Source organism: Trichoplusia ni, chromosome 10 (genome assembly GCF_003590095.1).
Source record: "Trichoplusia ni isolate ovarian cell line Hi5 chromosome 10, tn1, whole genome shotgun sequence".
Taxonomy (NCBI): Eukaryota; Metazoa; Arthropoda; class Insecta; order Lepidoptera; family Noctuidae; genus Trichoplusia; species Trichoplusia ni.
In genome coordinates, this window is record NC_039487.1 from 13,439,365 (window position 1) to 13,460,962 (window position 21,598).

The 21,598-nt window shown below is 39.6% G+C and overlaps 1 protein-coding gene across 1 annotated transcript in view; it reads right to left on the minus strand.

Annotated features, from left to right (window-relative positions):
* LOC113497872 (vinculin) overlaps nucleotides 1–21,598 on the minus strand; it is a 36,552-nt gene that overhangs the window by 3,135 nt on the left and 11,819 nt on the right. The window contains exons 2-24 of the mRNA XM_026877633.1: nucleotides 18,462–18,569; nucleotides 17,864–18,009; nucleotides 16,837–16,942; nucleotides 15,829–15,930; nucleotides 15,293–15,425; nucleotides 14,851–14,932; nucleotides 14,355–14,472; nucleotides 13,949–14,070; nucleotides 12,735–12,801; nucleotides 12,514–12,623; nucleotides 11,787–11,889; nucleotides 11,298–11,434; nucleotides 10,692–10,822; nucleotides 10,147–10,295; nucleotides 9,756–9,821; nucleotides 9,434–9,545; nucleotides 8,638–8,731; nucleotides 7,828–8,017; nucleotides 7,341–7,604; nucleotides 6,835–6,964; nucleotides 4,644–4,756; nucleotides 3,870–3,960; nucleotides 436–500 (exon numbers count right to left, since the gene is read on the minus strand). Coding sequence (XP_026733434.1) covers nucleotides 436–500; nucleotides 3,870–3,960; nucleotides 4,644–4,756; nucleotides 6,835–6,964; nucleotides 7,341–7,604; nucleotides 7,828–8,017; nucleotides 8,638–8,731; nucleotides 9,434–9,545; nucleotides 9,756–9,821; nucleotides 10,147–10,295; nucleotides 10,692–10,822; nucleotides 11,298–11,434; nucleotides 11,787–11,889; nucleotides 12,514–12,623; nucleotides 12,735–12,801; nucleotides 13,949–14,070; nucleotides 14,355–14,472; nucleotides 14,851–14,932; nucleotides 15,293–15,425; nucleotides 15,829–15,930; nucleotides 16,837–16,942; nucleotides 17,864–18,009; nucleotides 18,462–18,569 — 2,739 coding nt within the window. The remainder of the gene's footprint in view (nucleotides 1–435; nucleotides 501–3,869; nucleotides 3,961–4,643; nucleotides 4,757–6,834; nucleotides 6,965–7,340; nucleotides 7,605–7,827; nucleotides 8,018–8,637; nucleotides 8,732–9,433; nucleotides 9,546–9,755; nucleotides 9,822–10,146; nucleotides 10,296–10,691; nucleotides 10,823–11,297; nucleotides 11,435–11,786; nucleotides 11,890–12,513; nucleotides 12,624–12,734; nucleotides 12,802–13,948; nucleotides 14,071–14,354; nucleotides 14,473–14,850; nucleotides 14,933–15,292; nucleotides 15,426–15,828; nucleotides 15,931–16,836; nucleotides 16,943–17,863; nucleotides 18,010–18,461; nucleotides 18,570–21,598) is intronic.

Here is a 21,598-nt window from a genome sequence, read left to right on the forward strand (position 1 = left end):
GACAGACACCCAGACGAAAAATAAACCGAGCATTTGCGAACCACATAAACGTCATCCTATGCGGGGATCCAACTCCCGACTCATTGCGCACAGTGCGTTTGGCTTGATGATCTCAACCACTCGGCTATCCGTACAGTAGAGTGGTTTTAGTCTAAATAGCCCGCATACTCTTCCACCTTACTTAAAGGATAATCTTCACCAAATAAATAGGAGACATCGTTGTTTTGGATGAGGAAGGCTACTCCTTAGCATTTTCCCAAGCTATGTTGGACTCGACTTTCGATCTTACTTTTATAATTAAACTGTCCAAATGACTTCCACAACCCATTTACACGCGTATCAAATAACTTTTTTAATATTCGTCAGCACCAACACATGTGGATAAGATAAGGGATGGCTAGACCCAGTGTTACCCAAATATTGAAGAACACTTACACTCTGCATCAAGTTCTGCGCGTTACCAACCAACATCTCCGTCGCTTCCTGGTCTTCCTCGCTTCCTGCAGATACAACGTAATACAATATAAATAGAGGTATTGATAGAACCATTTCACCAACACCAATAGTTGTCCCAAATATAGTGAAAAGTTAAAACAATTAGTTAATATTAATGCGCTAGTATGTTACGATGGAATATTATGATGAATGACTGTGGTGGATGATATGGCAGTGAAAGAATACGGATGGAAAACCTTCTCAAGTTAATATTGTTATTTATGATCTTGTTATCTCACTAATCATCAATTAATACCACGTTAACTATATTATCCTAACAAATTTATAACACAGGCAGTATGTAAGAACTCATATCAAAATGTCTCCCTTTGATATCCGGCACTCTCTTTTCATTGTCAAATGGAATTAACAACCGAATAGGCACATTCAAAAGTTATGAATCTAAGTGTGCGCACACAGGCCACCGGCCACACGCCGCACAGTGGGCTGAAAATAACGTTTCATGGACATTCAAATTTTTTTTCCAATTTGACGTGTTTCTTTATTGGAATCTGTTAAAACATGCTTCTTATTGATATGTTTTAAATATAAAGTCATAGATCATAGCGAAAGGCACACTTTTGATTTTTTTTCAAAAACTTTGTATGGGGAAAACCATAAAATAAGCTATATCTCAGCTGTCGCGTGAGTGCGCGTTATTTTCTTTCACATGATTATTGCTCTAATTTTTTGCAAAATTTTGACGTATTGCACCACGCTCGCGAAAGTGCGATTACTGAGAAAAAAAATATTGAAAAATATATATATTTTCCTTTGAAAAATTCGTAAATTTATTAAAAAAAATACCTATATATCTCTAAAAATAATAACATTAGCGGCCATAAACAACTTCAGTGCTGTTTAGCTCTTCTCAATTTTATAATAATGAACAATATGCGGCTAGATATGTATCAGAGAAATATGTTTTTTACCTAATTTGTTTATGACACACGGTCTTGGATACCAGACCCTTTTAAAACAATGGATTAATATCAGTAAGTACCTATTGTTGCCATATGATTTCGTTGCCATCGGTCAGCTTTAATGGAACTAATGAGGTCATGAACACACTGGAATCATCATTTCCATCTTCCATTTTCTGTTTATACCTGCTTTGGTTCGATGAACCATCAAAACCTCACTTGGACACTAAAATAAGGTAATTTTTTTCGACACACACAGGTAAACTTTTCAAAATTCTTGTAACTGTTAAATCTAGAAGAGCTTGAAGGGAAATTTTGGCTGCTGTATCCGTCACTGTAATTGTTATTTTTTTGTCAGGATAACAATGAGATTTAGCTTGCTGTAGCTTAAAGTAGGATACAAGTCTGACACACCTTCTCGAATTTCCCTTAGTGTTATATATTGCCACGTGGACAATTTTAAGGATAAAAACATACCAAGTGCTTTCTCTGGTGTAAAAACATGCTTGGGATATGCTTTTTTGGTAAACGAGTTTAACTTTTCAGCAGCTTCTGGGTGTTTCATCATAAACTCAATAACAGAAGCCATATTGTTCAAACCTTCGTGTCTCATCATTCGCACAGCAGCATATGCAAGCTCACTGGACTCACAGTCTCTTTGATTTTCAGTCCTTCTTTTCTTTTGTTTTATTCCTAAATCTTGAAATGGTTTTCGAAGCAAACGCTTCATACTTGTCTGTGCTTCAGTTGACGAAGATGTAGAAGGGACATTCGAGAGTGACATGAGATTCAGACGCCACAACATCTGATGCCTTTGGTTCTGCAATGCAACTTGGCCAATCAATATCACACTGAAGCCAGTCTTCATATTCGCTCGCTCGCTTCGTGGGGTTTTGATGGTTCATCGAACCAAAGCAGGTATAAACAGAAAATGGAAGATGGAAATGATGATTCCAGTGTGTTCATGACCTCATTAGTTCCATTAAAGCTGACCGATGGCAACGAAATCATATGGCAACAATAGGTACTTACTGATATTAATCCATTGTTTTAAAAGGGTCTGGTATCCAAGACCGTGTGTCATAAACAAATTAGGTAAAAAACATATTTCTCTGATACATATCTAGCCGCATATTGTTCATTATTATAAAATTGAGAAGAGCTAAACAGCACTGAAGTTGTTTATGGCCGCTAATGTTATTATTTTTAGAGATATATAGGTATTTTTTTTAATAAATTTACGAATTTTTCAAAGGAAAATATATATATTTTTCAATATTTTTTTTCTCAGTAATCGCACTTTCGCGAGCGTGGTGCAATACGTCAAAATTTTGCAAAAAATTAGAGCAATAATCATGTGAAAGAAAATAACGCGCACTCACGCGACAGCTGAGATATAGCTTATTTTATGGTTTTCCCCATACAAAGTTTTTGAAAAAAAATCAAAAGTGTGCCTTTCGCTATGATCTATGACTTTATATTTAAAACATATCAATAAGAAGCATGTTTTAACAGATTCCAATAAAGAAACACGTCAAATTGGAAAAAAAATTTGAATGTCCATGAAACGTTATTTTCAGCCCACTGTGCGCCGCCGCCGGCATTTTTACTGTACTTTTTTATATTATAACGCATTTTATATAGAAAAGCGAGCAACGACGACTTGTACAGGATATATTCCAGTAGAGACGTTTTATGGCGGGGTGGCGAGATTGTTCAGCGTCAAGGAGGCACATATGTTGTGGGTTATTATTACGTTTTATGTGTGTATGTATTACTCACACATGGCATACATTAATATATTACCTTTGTAATCCGGCATGCCGACTGTTAGGGAAGCCAGAAGCAGAGCGTTATTATAATAAGCAATATTGTCATACAAAGCTAGTTTTAAATATAATAAAGGTTTAAAATAGAAATTGAAGACTTGTTGCTGGCAGATTTACATTACCAATTATTATATAAGAATTCAAAATTATTCGATAACGGTTTACAAGCGTTTATGTATCAGGATTGTCTGACTGGTTTCGCAAACAACCGCGCGTTCGACTGGCAACCCATTCTCCGCGTCATTACATGATTAAGAACTCCGGTAGGTCGGAGTAAACCGTTATCAAATAATAACAATTTATAATTGTTATAATAATTTTGTGAAAGTCAAAGTTAACCCAGAAGTGGTAAAACAGATATTTTTATTACAGTAGGTTTTTTAAAAAGCCCGCTTTATATTTGGCATGCAAGCAGATATACTATAGTAATTAAGAATATGAAGCAATAAAAATATTAATTGATATCCAAATAGACTTTAAAAATATTAATAAGTGTGTTTCTCAAACAAAACTTGTATTTTTTCCGGACACGGTATATTACCTGCTATATTCGTTTATATATAAACTGTCAGTGATAATAATATGTTGATAGAAGTAGCTTCTAAATTAATTGTTAGGTTACCTTGAGCTCCCAACATGGTCGCCTTGACAGTGGACAGGATCTTAAGCTGTGTGCCGATAGTCGGGATCCTCTCGCATACTTGTAGCAAATTCTAAAATAAATATAAAATATTATTATTACATATTTTGTAAAGGTTATGGAAAGGGATAATTGGATAGTGGCTATCACTGTGAAATGGCGACCTAAAGAGTCAACACTGTAAACCGAGCTATTTAAACTAATAGTTCAGTCAAAGGTAGGAAGGCAGTAACAACTAAAATAAATGGGGGATACATAAGAGGGCTAGAAGAAAACCTGCAAGTTTACTTCAGGCTCCAGATGCAGCACTGACTCCTACATCGGACTTAATTAATAACCACTCTCCTTGATCCTAAAATTGCTCTAACACTAATAAATTTAATTCTTGTGTCAAGTGACGTTTTACAATTATCAAATTCTATGCACATGACTAATGGTGGCTTGTGAAAGCAACCAGGATACCAATTCTGCAATTTAATGGCTGATGAATGACTGGAAATTGTATAAAATTGACACTATTCATATTCAAATCCAGTACGGGGTGGACCACTAACGGTCAGTACCAATAATTTCCAATTATTATGTTTTTTGCTTAAGAGAATTGTAATAGTCTCAAATTTAGTTCAATTGCCATTCATTCATCGGCCATTGCAAATAGCAGAATGGGGGCCCAGTACACTAAACGACTCCGAGCTGTTGGTAGATGACCTGCCAGCTCTGTGCTGCCACCTAGTACATACTGTGCAAGAGGCTCACCGTCCTGATCCTCTTGTCGGTGCACTCGAGCGCCAGTTTCTTGGCGAGGCGCGTCACCTCCTCCGAGGCCTCCGCGATCGCCTTCGCCGTGGCGATCAGCTCGCGCTTGCTACCTGTGGGGACAATATACGTTAATATGGAATAACCATTATGGTCTGTTATAAAAGAAATGTGACTAGAAATCTTGTTTAAAGTAAGTTTTCAAATATAATTGACATTTATGAAGTGATTTAAAGAACAAGAACATGCAGAATAATGATTATGGACTGAAATAAAATGTCTAATTTTTTTTAATCTGTGATGTTTTATTTTCTGTTGAAACATGCAAAGCATGCTTTAGAAAGATTTAAGTTAGGCATTCATGGTGATACGTTTTAATATACGTAAAAAAACATCTGTTACTTCTGACTACAACCATGCGTTTCATATCTTCGAAAAGTAAACTTTGATTCGGCGTTTTTGGGGCCCTTTTTTAATGTTGATAAACACACGTCATTATAAATTACTAGAGTATCAATGTATACATGCTTTAGGATGCCGTTTTTCATAAACGACCTCTCTGAACATAGCATGCGCAAGCGACTCCGATTCTTGGGCAAACGAAAGGATGGAAATAGATTGGTTTTATTGCATGCAAATACAACATTATCCCTACCAGTGACCTAAGCGTAGGTCGAAATCATTGTTTATTTCGCTTTCTTCACAGTTTCCCCAAAAAGACAATACTCAGCTCACTACTATAATTTGATCAGCGATATATAAAAAGCACATATAACAAACAGCATAGATGACGTGCGAACACTTACCGCTGAGATTCAAGGCAACCTCTGCTCGCGTGAGACATGTACAGTGTAGTGGTTACAACACGATAGCATATACATACAGATAGTATTAATAATACCAGCTGTGAATATATTGATCCTGAAGTACTTGAAACTATGTATGTCATGGTTAAAGTACGTTTGTAGGAATATAAGAATAGGAATGAAGACTGGGTATAAAAGGTAAAAATCTATTTAGTCCCTCAGTTAGATAATTAAAAACATTAGACAAATATTTTGCCTTTTTCTATAGAATTGACAAAGAGGAACTGCTACTGACAAATATAACCTGCTTTAAAATTTAGGAGCGAGGTCCTGTAACGCTACGATTTCGTAGAAATTATACAAAATCATGACGTCATTAGTATTACTATGCATTAAACTAAAAGATACCGGAAAAAAGTGACATCCCCCTTTTTTTATAATTTGTTATCAAAAATGTTAAATTATTTTATTTTCTCCATTAAACAAATCATGATCATCAATCATATTTGAATAATGTCATATGTAGGAAAATAATAATAAAATAAAAGGAAGTCAATCACAGCTGGTAATATTAATGTGTTAGCATGAACAGTGCATATAATAACAGTTAGCAGATATACATTTACATAAAGTTTTAGTACGTCTTTACATATTTGAATTGAACATTAAAAACCTCGGTTAGGTTTAGGACAACAACTTGCTAGTTAGTCAAACTCAGTAGAATATCTGCAGATTTAAATTTGGAAGGAGGGTTACATTTAGCAAGAGCTATAAAATGTAATTTGAATAAAGTTAACATTATTATAAAGCTTGAATTTAGCGTATTATTGCCAATATATTTACATGTATACTTATTATACACAAGCTGTATCTCTTCAATATCAAGCAGTTTTAGCTGACCTAAACAGACGAGTAGATTTTCCACTTTTCTTTCATATTTTTTGGGCTTGAATTGCTTGCAATAAAATTGTATCATTATTACAGGACAAAAAAGGTCGAGTGATTTTCAGGATTATTTCACTTTCGAGTAATTTTCACTCGTGTCTTGATTACATTCATAATTTCTTACTACATCAGGGTCAATAGCAATAAACAAGACTGCCCATGTTTTATCCTTCAAATATTAAAAGCATTGTTTTTTATTAGATCAGGATTCAGAATCAGGACAAGTTGGAGGAACTTATAGGCCTTATAGATGTTATCAAGACTGGACTGACGAACTTTAACAATAGAAACATGTTGCAGTCTGTGTCATCAGTAGAAAATTGTTACGAGCATCTTAAGTATGAAGGCTTTATGCCGTGTTTCAGGTACTCTTACAACGCTACAGTAATGACTCTTAGTGCACAGTTTCAAAATGTAATTTTTATGAAGAAGAACTTTACCTTTAGAGTCGGAGCGTACGAGCTCGGACAGCCTGGCCATGAGGATGGCCATGCGCTTGGCGGCCGCGATGATCTCGTTGTCCTTGGAGGACCACTCGCGGACCGCCTTGTGCAGGTTGTGAGCGGCAACCTAAAGGGGTACGGAGGGTTAAGTAGGCGTGTTTTATGGATAATTTTGACATGTCATCTGTTTACCAGCGATGGGGGACAGACGAAACCGTCAAGGAGTGAATGAAGTATGAACTGTCCTCCCTCATTGCTGACAGGGCAACGGGTCAAATCTCTTTTTTCCTTTCCGTCACAATATCTGTTACCCTAAGGGGACAAATCGGAGTGGCAGATCGGAACAATCCTGTTTTATGTGGATCTACTTATTTTTGTTTGTTGGAACAAATTTCATTTTCTTAAAATAGTTGGTTCAAACATGTTTCATTGCAAGTTATGTGTCTGAAATCATATTTTGAAATCGGTCTAAAGTTACTTTGCAGCTATAATTGCAGACTCACCAAGATGGGATGGCTGGGATGCGGCTGCCTCCTGAAGATGTCCTCCCCCTCGTCGTCGGTGTCGGCGGGCGGCGGCGGGCGCGGCGGGGGCGCGGCGCCGGCGGGCGGCGGCGGGCGGGGGGGCGCCGCGCCCGGCCCCGCGCCCGGCCCCGCGCCCGCGCCCAGCGACAGCCGCGACAGCGCCTCGGGCAGCAGCGGCGGCGGCGGCGGCGGCGCGTAGTGACCCGACAGGGCCGCTTCCACGTCACCTGCCGCGGCGATGATCTGTAAATCAATAATAAAAATAAATACTTATGAATTAATGTTAACAACCACCGATCATTTTTTTTTTTACGACTCCCGCATTAGGGATTTAGTTTTTATGTTGTGTGGGATTTCACAAACCCCTAAAGTTAGCTCTACTACTAGCGCCCTCTAGCTTTCTTCTCTCTCAGTGTTTCTATAAATCCCAGCTTCAATACGCAGTCACCAGTATCCGCTACCGTACCTCAGCATTAGCGGGCCTCCAGGCGGCGGCCTGCGCCCTGTCGCCCAGCGCCACGGCCTTGGCCTGCCGGACGGCGGGCGGGATGGCGGCCTGCAGCCGCTGCTGGGCGGCGGACAGCGCGCGCGCGAACTCCGCGTCCTCGGTGTTGTCCCGCTCCGCGCCGCCCACCAGCAGCACGCGGTTGGCCAGCCTGTAGCACAGAACAGGAGGTTATTGATATACAGGGTGGAAGGGACGTCGTGAATTTTATGTGGCATAAACTCACTTTTCCTACGTATTTCAATAATATTTTCATAACTAAAATCATTATTTAGTCCTTTTCACCAAAAAAGTAAATAAAACACTAAAAATTGCTCCCGATCAGATGATTCGTAAAGGTACTCGTGGGTCATCGCTCTCTCGCAAATCTAACCGAAAGTGACGTCAAAATGTTAAATTCATCATTCAATCATGAGCTGAAGCAGTGTCGGGGTCGCGAGCGAGCCGTATGAATCGTCGAACCGCCGTATGATGGACATCCCTTCCATTGTATTGTTCCTGTATTGTAAAAAATATACTTTGCTAAGTGACGTCATAATATGCCCGTCTCCATTTCTTATGAAAAAAACAAAGACTTAAAATGTTGGTACTTATACCAAACGTATTGCACACTCTGCGAAGATATTTCCCAAAGTTTGTGAATATCGACGTTCGTAAAATTTTCCAAATCGTTAAGTCATCACGCAAGATGGTTCATCATACCAGCAATTGTCTTTCTGTAGAGCAACCGCATGGGTCATTTTAAATATAATTTATAATAATATTAATTACCTTGCGATAGCAGAAGTATTGTCAACCATTTTCTGGGAGTCGTTGTTACGGATGGCATCTTCACACAGGTAGGTGTGTTTTTGCATCAGCTCGCCTATAACAAAAAATAATAAATACATGGTGACCTGTCGGTTCTATACATGAACTTGTATATACGGTGCAGGTTCGATCCCAACACTGAAGTACCAATGCGACTTTTCCAAAGTTATATCTTTCTTAACTATATAGTATTCTGAGGATGATAGCTTCACGTGATGATTGTCCGATTCAATATCAATGGATGAAAACCATGCTGGGGCGGTATACACGGGCAGTAGGATATTGTATCGGTATCAGACTGTCGTAATTATGTACCTGGATCAAACTGAGGTAATTAAAATAATTATTGGAAACAAATTAATTTACTGATTTATTTTTACTTTTATTTTTATGATTATGTTCTTTGAATTGAGGTATTTTGTAGGATGGTTTATTATATTATTTATTGACTAAATTGTTTAAATATGTTTGATTATTAATTCTTTTGGTACTGTTTATGGATTGTATAGAAATCTAAAAATAAAATGATTAATAATTAACTATTCCAAGACGCTACAAATGGTGGAGAAAAACATCTTTAGGAAACGTGGATTAAAATATTCAAATCTGAAATCACCCGTAGTGATCTAGCGTGTTCATCGATGCTCAAAACCTTCAAGGAAAGAAACCTTTGACCAGCAGTGGGGCATATTAACTGTTGTATTATTGTAAAGAAATTTGTATTTAAATAGTGAATAGTTTAAGGGGGTGATCTTACCAGCAGTGCGTACGAAGTCGAGTGGGTCGACAGCCTGGTCACATAGGTCGCGCACGCGCAGCACAGCGTCCGCGTATTGGGTCCTCAAGTTGTTAAAATGCTCTTCAGCCACCTGTAGGCATATAATATTAGATAGTCATCAGAATTTACACTTACCTATATATTTTTATTTATTTATTTTACTATTTTTGTACATATAATAAATAAAAGTAGCACATATTATGAAAGAGGTATACAAAGGTAAATCTCTTCCAGCTGACCTGCGAAAGGATACATAAATTAGAAAAATGGGCAATATTTAATGATATAAGTTATTACTAACCTTGCTTTCAGGATTGTAGAGACGAATTTTACCCGCTGCTATCAATTGTGGTGATAGTTTTTCAACCTGTGAATGATAGATTAAAAGTCAAAATATTTTGACACAAAGGACGATAGAGGTTTTATCCTAAGGCTTAGGCTAAGGGTATAAAACCTCTACCACATAAACCACGATAAAATATTAATCAAAACAAATTATTTTAATCATCATAGAACAATTTATATTAGATAATAATATTGGGATTTAGTGTGTCTAATGTGGAATTAAATAAAGCTATATTTTATTTATTTATACTTTATTGCACATAAATAGAAATTGAACAATATGTTCTTGGAACATGTACTATGTATCATTATGATGATGATGCACAGTAGTATCAGTGTGCGTGTACCTGGTGCGCGTTGTGTATGAGCTGGTCGGCGAGGCGCTTGTGCTGGCCCGCGCCGGCCGCCACGAGCGCCGCCGCGCCCGCCGCGCGCTGGCTGAAGGCCGCCAGCGCCGCCGCCCTGTCGCCGAACTGGGCCTCGCGCCCGGGGGTGCCTGCGGGCAGCGGGGGATGAGGCTGGGAGAGCTTTCTTATGCTTCATTCAAAGCTGAATCATTACTAACTTTGTAAAGCTTCGGGTAGCGTCAGAATATGCAAATTTAAAACTCGTTTATCCAGACAAGTTCACGTTCGGCAAAATTAAACTGAATAAAATCCTGTTTCGCTTTCAAAGCTGTGAATAATGTGGTGTACCATAGAGTGCAATAAAGATTACCGACAAATTTTACGAACATTCAAATCTCTTGCTCAAACACACTAAAATTCATAACAATAATTCTGAGACCACCCAATTACACACGTTAATCGAATCCGCAATACTTCATGCACAGTGAGACGCCTGGTGAGCTATACCACAGTATTGTACCTCATGCCATGACGTCTATGCTTACCGAGCGGCGCGTTGACGGCGTCAGTGAAGTGCCTGAGCGGCGCGGCCACGTCTATGAACTCCTCCACCACGCGGTTGACCACGGCGCGCTCTGTGGCACGCTTCAGCTCGTGCAGCTTGTCTGTCAGCTCCCTGGGGAACACCGGGAAACAATAACATAACAATAACTATAGTAGATAGTGTTCTTCCCTCTTACGGAAATCTGCTAATGGTTACAGCAGTTTTCGCAAGTGTTGTGAGATAACCGCATAATAACAAAACGTTTTTATTTTAACGACTGGCACTAAGGAATTTAATCCTTGTGTTGCGGGGGTTTCACAAACATACAAGTCACTTGCACAAAGACACCCAGACTCAGAACAACGATAGTGGATCACATGCGCGTGATCCAAGAATACCAAATACGCGTGAGTAAAACGTTGCATCATGACAATGTAGTGTTATCCAATATTTTATCAATATAATAATATGGAGTTTAAACATTTGGTCTTTTTTAGAAAAAAATCTCTTCTTTTCCATGTGAAACAATATAGATTTGATCATCTCGTCATCCACTTCAGAATGATACCACTGTGGTATAGCTAAGTTATATAAAAGATTATTGTACCTGGTGACAGCCCTGGCCTCCTCGCTGTCGCCCTTGCCGGACGCGCACAGGTCGGCGAGCCGGTCAGACAGGCGCTGGACCTCGGAGCACAGCTGTAGGACTTCCGCCTTCTCACGGCCTTGGAGGCCGTCCGCGATCTAAGGTACGCAAAATATATAGTGCATAAATGCGCATTGTTAGTCAAACTCGCTGAAGAGAATATCCAATAAATAGGGCCTAAAACGTATAATAGACGCAAATTTGTTCATAAATAGATTAAAAAAATCGAAATACAAATTTTATCAATATCGGTCCAGCCGTTTTTATAGTTGAAAATTTCATTGTCATCGGGTTTGAAGCTTCCCGGATAATTTCAGCCTGCTTGTCAGGGAGTGCCTTAAAATTGAATTACAAAAATCCAACCGAGAAGACCAACAACTAAAAAGTGAATATAAAAACGTGGGAAAATACGTGAAATGAAAGTATAATATATGCATGTGATATGCTCACCCTCTGTCCTTGGGAGACGATGCTGTTGATAGCCTTCTGCCCCTCGACCCTGGTGACAGGATCCGCGGCGGGGTGCAGCAGCCACTTGTGTGCCGTCTCCAATCTGAACGAATATATGATCACATTTTAAACTCTATACCTATAAGACACACTAATTTTAAAACTATGAATGCAAAATAAACAATATACATAATTGAAAGAGGGTCAAAAAAATACATCTTCATCCCTGCCAAAGTCGGGAAACCTACCCGCCCAGAAGGCTAATTCTTTGAACAACATATAGACCAGCCTTCTGATCATGGGTAGAGTCGACCAAACGCTTTGTGACTTTTTTAATAACAAGTCTTGCACATAGTGCCCTTGTGAAAATGGGGGGAGGGGTGGGGCAAAGCTTTATGTTATCCCGAAACTCCTACAGAAAGGAGCACCACCGAACGCTGTAAACTGAACTCCACACGGACAGAGTCGCGGGCAAGAGCAAGTGGAATAATATTGGAAAGTTATTATTTGTTCAAATCAAAATTAATTTATTCAAATAAGGCTGTTAAGTACCACTTTTTTAAGGTCCAAATAAATAGGAAACCACAAAGTTTCGCCCACCCGTCACCGCTTCCTAAGTAATTTTGCTGCGAGAGAAGAAACGGCACAAAAAAAATCCAATCAACATTCTGATATATTATTGACTTATTAAAGATTCAAACAGCCCTAATCACATGTATCCTCTCACCTCGCCTGCATGGTTCTCCCGCCCTGTTTCTCCGCGGCCCGCACGCCCTCGTTGATGATGGACTCCAGCTCGTTGATCTGCTGCCGTAGGTCTGACGCCAAGTTCAGTGCCTGTGGTGATGAGAGTACTTAATTAGAGTGTCAATATAAAAGGCAAAGAAGAATGGCGAATGAATATACGAAGGGAGTCTAAGTCGTAGCTTGTTCGCTGATAAAAATTACCTTAGCTTCTTTGCCGTGTCCGTATTGTCGTTCATCGCAAAGTTGATCAGCATTGATGCCTCCAGATCTGAAACAGATATACACGAAATGAATAACTTGACGTGGACATCGGAAATTTTATTGGAAAGTCGAGGATGCTACCTTGAAAGACTGTTGTTCTTTAAGGACGAAAGATTCATTTGGCTGTGTTAAGGTAGGTAGGTAGGGTAGGATAGTGGAAAGAATTGGGTCATACATGGTAAAACTATTGACCAGGATGAGGCCAGTTATAATCGGGTCAGTGACAGTGATGTCACAGAAGGAGGCGGCGGAGCGCGTTCGGGAAACTGACCCCAGCGCGCCGCTATACGCCGACGTCGAGTGGGGCGGCGCAGAGCCGCGCATGAGCGCGCTCTCCCGCCCTAACTAGGGTTCTGGGCGACGGCACGGGGGTGTCTGTCGTCCAAGTATAGGACACACGGCGGGGGGCCACATTCGGTGCTATGGATGCGGTCCCAATATGAGGCAAGGAGGCCGACGCTCTTTACACGTCGGCCTCCACGCAACACGAGAAGGTCGCAGTACTGACCGGTGGAAGCCCGCGGTCGGTGTATGAAGGATTGCAACGCATTGCCATACACCGACACAAAAAAGCGAATGACGTTGCACGGCGGTTCAGGTTTAGTCAGTAAAAGTCTGACACTACCCATTTCCTCCCCCGGGGGAGGAAATGGCCCGCGCGCTGGGCGCTGCTGTCCTACAGAGAGTGCTAGCTACAGCAGTACCGTGCCAGATGTCGTGTGGTGCTGGCGGGCTGCGGCGCCAGATGCTCTGCGGCGCGCTGCGCGCTGGCCAGCACGCCGCGCAGCGCGCGCTCGCCCGGGCCCGCGCGCTGGGCGCTGCTGTCCTACAGAGAGTGCTAGCTACAGCAGTACCGTGCCAGATGTCGTGTGGTGCTGGCGGGCTGCGGCGCCAGATGCTCTGCGGCGCGCTGCGCGCTGGCCAGCACGCCGCGCAGCGCGCGCTCGCCCGGGCCCGCGCGCTGGGCGCTGCTGTCCTACAGAGAGTGCTAGCTACAGCAGTACCGTGCCAGATGTCGTGTGGTGCTGGCGGGCTGCGGCGCCAGATGCTCTGCGGCGCGCTGCGCGCTGGCCAGCACGCCGCGCAGCGCGCGCTCGCCCGGGCCCGCGCGCTGGGCGCTGCTGTCCTACAGAGAGTGCTAGCTACAGCAGTACCGTGCCAGATGTCGTGTGGTGCTGGCGGGCTGCGGCGCCAGATGCTCTGCGGCGCGCTGCGCGCTGGCCAGCACGCCGCGCAGCGCGCGCTCGCCCGGGCCCGCGCGCTGGGCGCTGCTGTCCTACAATATCGAATAAGAAATTAAAATAATCCACTTTTTTTGTCTCGTGTAGGAATCGTTCCTACAATACGTATTCAAAGCAATCAAAACCGTTAATTTCCTGTAGAAGATAGAAAATTTTCCTCGTAAAATCCATTTAACTTAATCGTGAAACACAGTCTTCGTAACAAGTTTAGCGCATTTAGAGCTAGCTGTAACTTTCAGGCATACCAAAATATACACTTTTTCTTCCATTATCTCGATGTCACCTCTTATAATATTTTAAATGATTCATTTTTACTAACATTCAGGAACTCATGGGCAGCGCCCATCTTGGCGTGTATCTGTTGTTGTAACGCCTTTAATACCGCGACGTTGTCTTTCTCACCACCATCTTCCACGTACGAAGTCAGTTGTAGGACACTGAACAAATTAACAAAATTTTTTTTAATACACAATATGATTTGTGATGAAAATTACTGATCTAGATACACAAATAAATCATTAAAATTGGTTTACCAAAGTGACCCTAAATTAATAAATAACAAAAACAAGTTCTTAGGACTTTGGACTTGACCCGGTCGATTTCCTTCGCCCTGGGGAAGGCGAAAGTGTGTGCCGAACTCTTGCTGGCTAGATAGTTCTATTTGAAACCGGAACCTACGGAATGCTTCCCGATTCCCTGCAGTTATCCCCGTTCCCTGCTGAGGCTAAGCGGAAATGCTTTCGAAAGAAAATTCTTAGACTACGAAACATTTTTTTCATATAATTGAAGTATTGAAATTTTCATGTGTAACTTACCGTATGATCTCATGAATTTCGTCAGCCATCCTTTGTGCTAGGTAATTCCTGTTTTCTGCGGCTTCTTCCATACCTTTGCCACCTAAAATATTACAACTTATATTATGACAGCAGGAATGCGTATTTTTCGAGTTCGCCCGTCTAGATGCCCGACCAAAACGCGTGCTCCTGATCAAGGACTTGGTTGGATAAAAATCGGGGAATGACGAAAAACCTGCGTTGATTGACAATCTTTACAAATGATTATTCCTCTTTTAAAATGGGACGCTAAAAGTCTTGGTGCAAAACCGTCCACTAAACCGCAACTAGTAACGGTGATCAGCGACAAATAATTCACATGATTTTTTATAAATTTCTTTAAAAAATTATGTGGATTTGCTTGTTGCTTGTCACCAATAGTTCAGGCTTCTTTGCGCCAAGATCTTTCAGCCAAGATTCGTACCTTCAGTGAGGATGTGTATGTAGATCTTCATGGAGCAGATGAGCACGGGCGCGAGCTGCTTCACGCTCTCGAGGCACCGGTTCAGGGTCTCGGCGTGCGGCGGGTGCGTCAGCTCTGACGCTCGGGCAGCTACCTGACATATTAACCATGGTGACTTGAAGAAGTTGTTACGGGATAGGGAATGCTGGTTGACTTCGTACACAAGACGGACTCCATTGATAGAAAGATGATGGAACCTTATGTTAGAGATCACATATTCAATTTCATATTTTTAAATCACTACATAAATTCCCTGAAATTCCTAAATTTTATTGCGACTTTTACTGAGTAATGCTGACTTTTAATGATACAAAAAAAAACTGTTCAGGAACTTCTTCTTTTTTATTCAATATTTTACTTTCTTTCTGCAATTTATCGAGGATAGCACAAATTCAAACGCATACTAGCATTTAGCACAAATGTCAAAGTTGTGGTTTAATAGTCTATATCGATTTCGAAATGTAGACTTCTAAACCATATTATTAACTCAAGCTTACCTCTCTAGCAGCCCTGGAGAGCGCGGGAGAGATATCCCTGAGGAACTGCACCAGGTCCTCCATGGTGTCGATGACCTCTGCCACACCGAGGTAGTCTAGCACCTACAAGATGATCGGAATTAGCTAGCGCGGGTCAGGCGATTTTAGACCTTAAGTACTAGTTCATAAGAAACAAAGCTAAAACCACTTTAAAGTCTAGACAAGAGCCCGTTTTACAAGCGTTAATGTTGATCGAAACGCAAATCGCTTCAATGTAGTCAAGAAAGGGGTCTTAAAAAAACATCGTCTACGGTTGTAGCAATGTAATTTGTTTGAAAAAAAGCAAATATTTTTAGAAATAAAACATACTTATAATGATATTAATTTAATTATTCATTCATGCCGTTAAAATAAGATCTCAACGATCTTAGATCTTGTGCTATTTCAAATCATTAGCCAATATTACATAATCAAAAACCACATTCAATTTCCCACGCCCATAACAATATCATCGTTTTTACGTAATATGTATGGAAATATCTGTATTGTGCTACTTTCATATTCACACAGAACTCTCTATGCACTTTTATATTTCACATAATTGTCATCATAAGACATGCAAGAGCTAGGATTTATTTGGATCGAAATTTTCACTTTAAGCTGAGACTTTTACTAACTTAACAGACTTTAGCAAGATATAGTTACAGATCATTGCAAAAAAAGTCTATCTTAAATATTACAGACATGCAACTTCCGAATTACAGTGGGGTCCTATTGCGACTTCCTAAATTAATATTGTTGAAGCGTCAAAAAAAGCGTCAAAAGGAATGTCGCTCTACGCCGTTAATTGCGCTGTCTTGCTTCCAGAATCATAATAACATTACTTTAAGAAATGGTAGTAAAAAGCCTAATAAACTCTTAATACTCTAGAACACAAAAAAAAACTCTAGTTAGCGTCTAACTGATGACCAAAACTAATGAGAAAACAATATGATTCTTAAATCTTTTACTAAACTATTAGAGACAAACCTTTTTACACTCCTTAACAATCTTCCGGACTTCAGACTCATCGAAACACAGAAGCAAGGCCGACGTCCCTTGTAAGATCCCACGGGAGCCTTCGATCAACTTCTTCCTGCAAACGAAACTCAGTTTAACGACTTTGACGCTGGTGGCGGAAGACTCGAAGGTCAGGACACTCGCGTCTATTGACATGGACATCGTGAAGGATGCAGGCGGACTGGTGGTGACTTGCAGTTGCTACTGGCTTAGCGTGTTCGAGTGCAACCAAAGTGGCGTTTTCTAGGAGGTAGTCTGGGTTCTGTACTTTCTGATAGTATGTTAAACTAAAAATAGCTTTTGACTTTTAACTTTTACTCCAGTTATTTTATAATCCGAATATCTATTGGTATAAATAAATGTTTTCCGGTTGCATAGTCATGTCCCTTTATAGACATATCAGGTTTAATTAGAACTGTTTTTTTACATGAGGTGAAAAACTAAAATTCCAAAAGGTTATTTCCTATGAATTGCGGAATTCTAAAACCTTGAGGTCGATGGCTTTAAAAATATACAGTAATCGATATCAAAATATTGAAACTACATTATCATGCAATACTAAGTTTAATGGAAGTACAGGCGAACGACCTTACTGGTGGTAAACAACAGTAACTTTAAAAGGTGTTTTTGGTTAATTAAAGCTATACATGGAAATACAAGTTTTAGATAGTTTATTAGATTAGTTAGCCGACGGCATACGGCTCTAAGAACGCGTGCTGGTATACACAAAGTTCTAAGAGCTCGTATACCAATAATATAAATAGTAATTTGAAGAAAAAAAACTGTAAATTACTTCCACGAATGAAACGGATGCCTTTCGAATAACAAGAAGCGTATCATTCAGCTGCAGTCAAGCACGTCACTTTGCTTTTCTTTCCTACAATAGACTTGACGAATACAGAAACATTGAGGGTGACTTATAACTGAATTCTGGTTTTGATAGATAGAGCTATTACTTTTTAGCCAATTTTATAAATGCTTTACCCGGTGAGCATACCTGGCAGGTCCTGAGTAAGGGTCAGCGCGCAGCATGTCAGAAGCCTGCTGCAGGAGGGTGGCGGCGGTCTCCACGCGGTGCAGCGCGCCCGGCATGTCGTGCCGGAGCACCTGGTCTTCTGATGACTCGATGGTTTCGTGCCCCACCTGGGATTACGTCACGGGAATATAATATATTATACTGGGAGGAGCTGATCAAGGTTCTTCGTTATAACTTGGAGAACTGGCTTTAAAAATTTTGGCTTCATGTTAAATGGCGTAGTTACTGTACAATCCGAGACTATGACTTTGAAGATTCTGGAGTATTTACGTATCACATACAGTCTCCATTATATCTTAAATAATTATAAATTAGTTTTCCGTCGTATCTGATAATTTTTGCTGTTGTTTAAAAGGTCCAAGCTTTTAAGACAACAAAGCCATAAAAAGTTATTTTATCTTAGAGTTTAACTTTAGCTCCTTAAAAAAATATTACTTTCTTAGTATTTTCTTCGCCATAGTACATAAAAAATTACTTAGCCATACTTTTAAATTCAGTATTACTATGGTCCACACTTTATTGTATTTTTTATATATATCGATCAGTATAGATATTCTACCTTGACAAGGTTGTTGACGGCGAGGGACACGGCCTGCACTGGCCGCGCCAGATCCGGCATCGCGTTGCCATCTTCCGCTTCTTCATGGAGGATCACCAGACGAGATACCTGGACAACAAATAATAATTATTAGTTATAAATACATAAAATGTAGTTTATACTAACACAACGAATATAATTGAAACTTGTGTACGTATACCTAAAGGGTACAAATGTTATTAAACGTGAAATTAAATTAAATTTAATCTGTCGTTATGTCGCGAGTTAAAACGCGATTTCTATACATCATTATACAATCGAACACACCATAAACAACAAACTACTTCGTATGTAAAATTAAATTAAATTTCAATTAGAAAAAAAACTTCGAAACCTAAAGGCAAATTATTTTATTCACTAGCAAAGCTTGAAGTACATAATCGTATAAGGACGTATAACAAAGACTCAAAGTATCAAAGTACACGAGCGAACATAACTAACTATACTTATCTTAAACTTTCACTGGCGTATATTGTTCGTTTACATTCTATTTTAGATAACGTGTTCCTAGATGCACTGTTATGCATAAACTATCAGGTATGTATGCTTATGTAGTACGGCTATAGCGTAATCTGTGGCGAACGAGCTTTGATGAGGTAGATATGGGCATTAATGTAGTTTTGGAACTGAGAATCTTTTGTAAAATAAGAATAGTTTCAACCTAATAGCTTTTTAGGATGAATTCGCTAATCGCAATCAATTAAGATTTATGTTGTGTTTAATAGTACGATTATTTATACGGTTAAACTATAGACTAAAAATATATCATGCTAAGAAGAGTAAGACCTTACAGAACGCAGTGGCAACCGCAAAAATTAAATATAAAACATTGAAGCCGTGCAAACTACAATGGATAAAGCTGTTCAAAATAATCCTAAACGGACTGGACTGGACTTCAGAACCACCTTCACAATGATTACAGCTCCTAATACTTCACACCTAGCCAAAAGACAAAATTAATTACCAGCCAACGCGCAAATTAATTAAAAATAATAATACATGTAGAGTGTAGACCCAATTACCATATATCAAGATCCAAAAAAATCGTCTGCAAGCATACCTCTCCAGTTAAGGTATGCGCGGCGACTAGATAAGCGTCGCCATATTAGGTGCGCACGCGCAACTCGGCCAACATTCATTCATAGTTTTTTGTTGGCTACATAGTAAGGAGTACTTTGTTTGACTTTCGATTTTTATCAGGACGGTAACGTATGTTGAATAGTTTAGAATTTTTTATTGTTTTGTATGGTAAACAATGACATGTGGATGTTTAATTGAAGTATAATTTATGATATGTTACTATCTGATACAAATACAAATGAGGAGGCCATGGCTAAGCTATAACTGTGAAAGTTGATCTATCCCAGGTTGAGAAACCCTTGACACGTGAATGGCATAAACAAGTTCCTCGCTGTTTCGGAAGGTACGTATATAGGTCGTTACGGGTAGCCATTAAATAATAGAAAGTCTGACAATCAATCTGGCTATGGGGTTTATCTTGTTGCCTAGGTAAATTGGTTGAGAAGGTCAGATAGGCAGTCGCTCCCTGTAAAACTGTGGTACTTAGCTGCATCCGTTTAGACTGCAACTCAGCCTCAACATAATTGAGTAAAGGGCAGGATGATGATATTAGTATCTGATGCAAAATTTAGGTTACGCTAGTTACATTTATAGGCAAGAAGCCGATCGGTAGAAGCTGAGTCAATTGATTGAGTTCAATGTTCATAAGTAAACTGACATCTGACAATTGAAGTAAATACATCGTCGAGTATTATTCCACCTCTTTACACTGGAGAGTTAGATTTCACAAGTAAGTCTGGAAGGTCTAAGCAAGCTCAAATTTTTAGCGTAAAGCTCACACCTATATATTTTCCAAAACAATCCTAATACACAGCATTTAAATTTCAGGTAAACTGCTCAATAATTTACATTCAGTGATAAAATAACATTATCAGTCACAATGACTAAAAACAAACGTCTCCATACCATCTTCAGTTCCAATCTACTTAACAAAAAGCATTTTTATCTACAAATGACATTCCAGACAGACTAGGTTGGTTCCCTCTTCGTGACTTTTACAAATCACCCTTCCATTCCACGTGGGGCGCGGAAAGGGCGCGCCATTCCCACCGGAGGCTATATCCGGGCCCGTTGTGTTTGAAGATCATTATAGAGGTCAGAGGAAGCCTAAATGTCCGCAGAGTATTGGAAATGGAAATATGAAGGGACGTTTCAGCTGTGTGATGCGGCAGGTTGGAAGGTTTTAGTTATGAAAATTTATGAAGTGTTCATAAATGAGTGAGGCATAGCAAGTATGAGATGATATTAAAGACCTGAATTAGGTTGCTCACCGTCAAATCTAGAAAGAGAAAGAGAGAAATTCAAATGTACCTACTGCATATAACATTTTTTTATAACATTATAAACATTATTCTATAATTTTATGGGACCAAATGACAAAAAGAATCAACAAAATCGGTTCATCCAGTGCGAGATTCTAAGGTTATTGAGAACCCCCTTCTTTTTTAAAGTCGGTTGAAAATTATTCACCTTTTTGATATTCTGAAAATAATGAGCTTTATCGATAGTTATTTTAATTCTCAAGTTTGATAGGTCTTCATTATCAAGCTTCGTCTTTATTTCTTAAGCTTGTTTACAAGATGTAAAAATTAAGACAATTTCCTGTTAAATAGTATCCTGAATCAGCTAATGTCACACAAGGAAAATAATATCCACTACTGCATCAAAGTAACAAGTTCACAATAACATCAGCCTTATCTCAAAGCTATAAGATAGTTTTTCGTAATCTCTTATTAGAATTAGCCTTCCATACAGGTCTCAATATACCCAGAACAACTCGGAGCTGTGTTGCGGTATCGACACAGGCCCAGTGGGTCAAGGTCCAACGTCGAGATGCCAGCCGATGTCCGAATAGATTTAGTTAAAATGAAGGAACTAAGTGAGGGTCTCTTGGTGCTTTGGTTGGTACTCAAGCTAGACGGTAATTTGATTCATAACATAGATAAACTGAAAAGATATCAAAGTTTGATATTTCGTGTAATATTTATATAGGGCTTATTACTCTATACTAGGTTCCG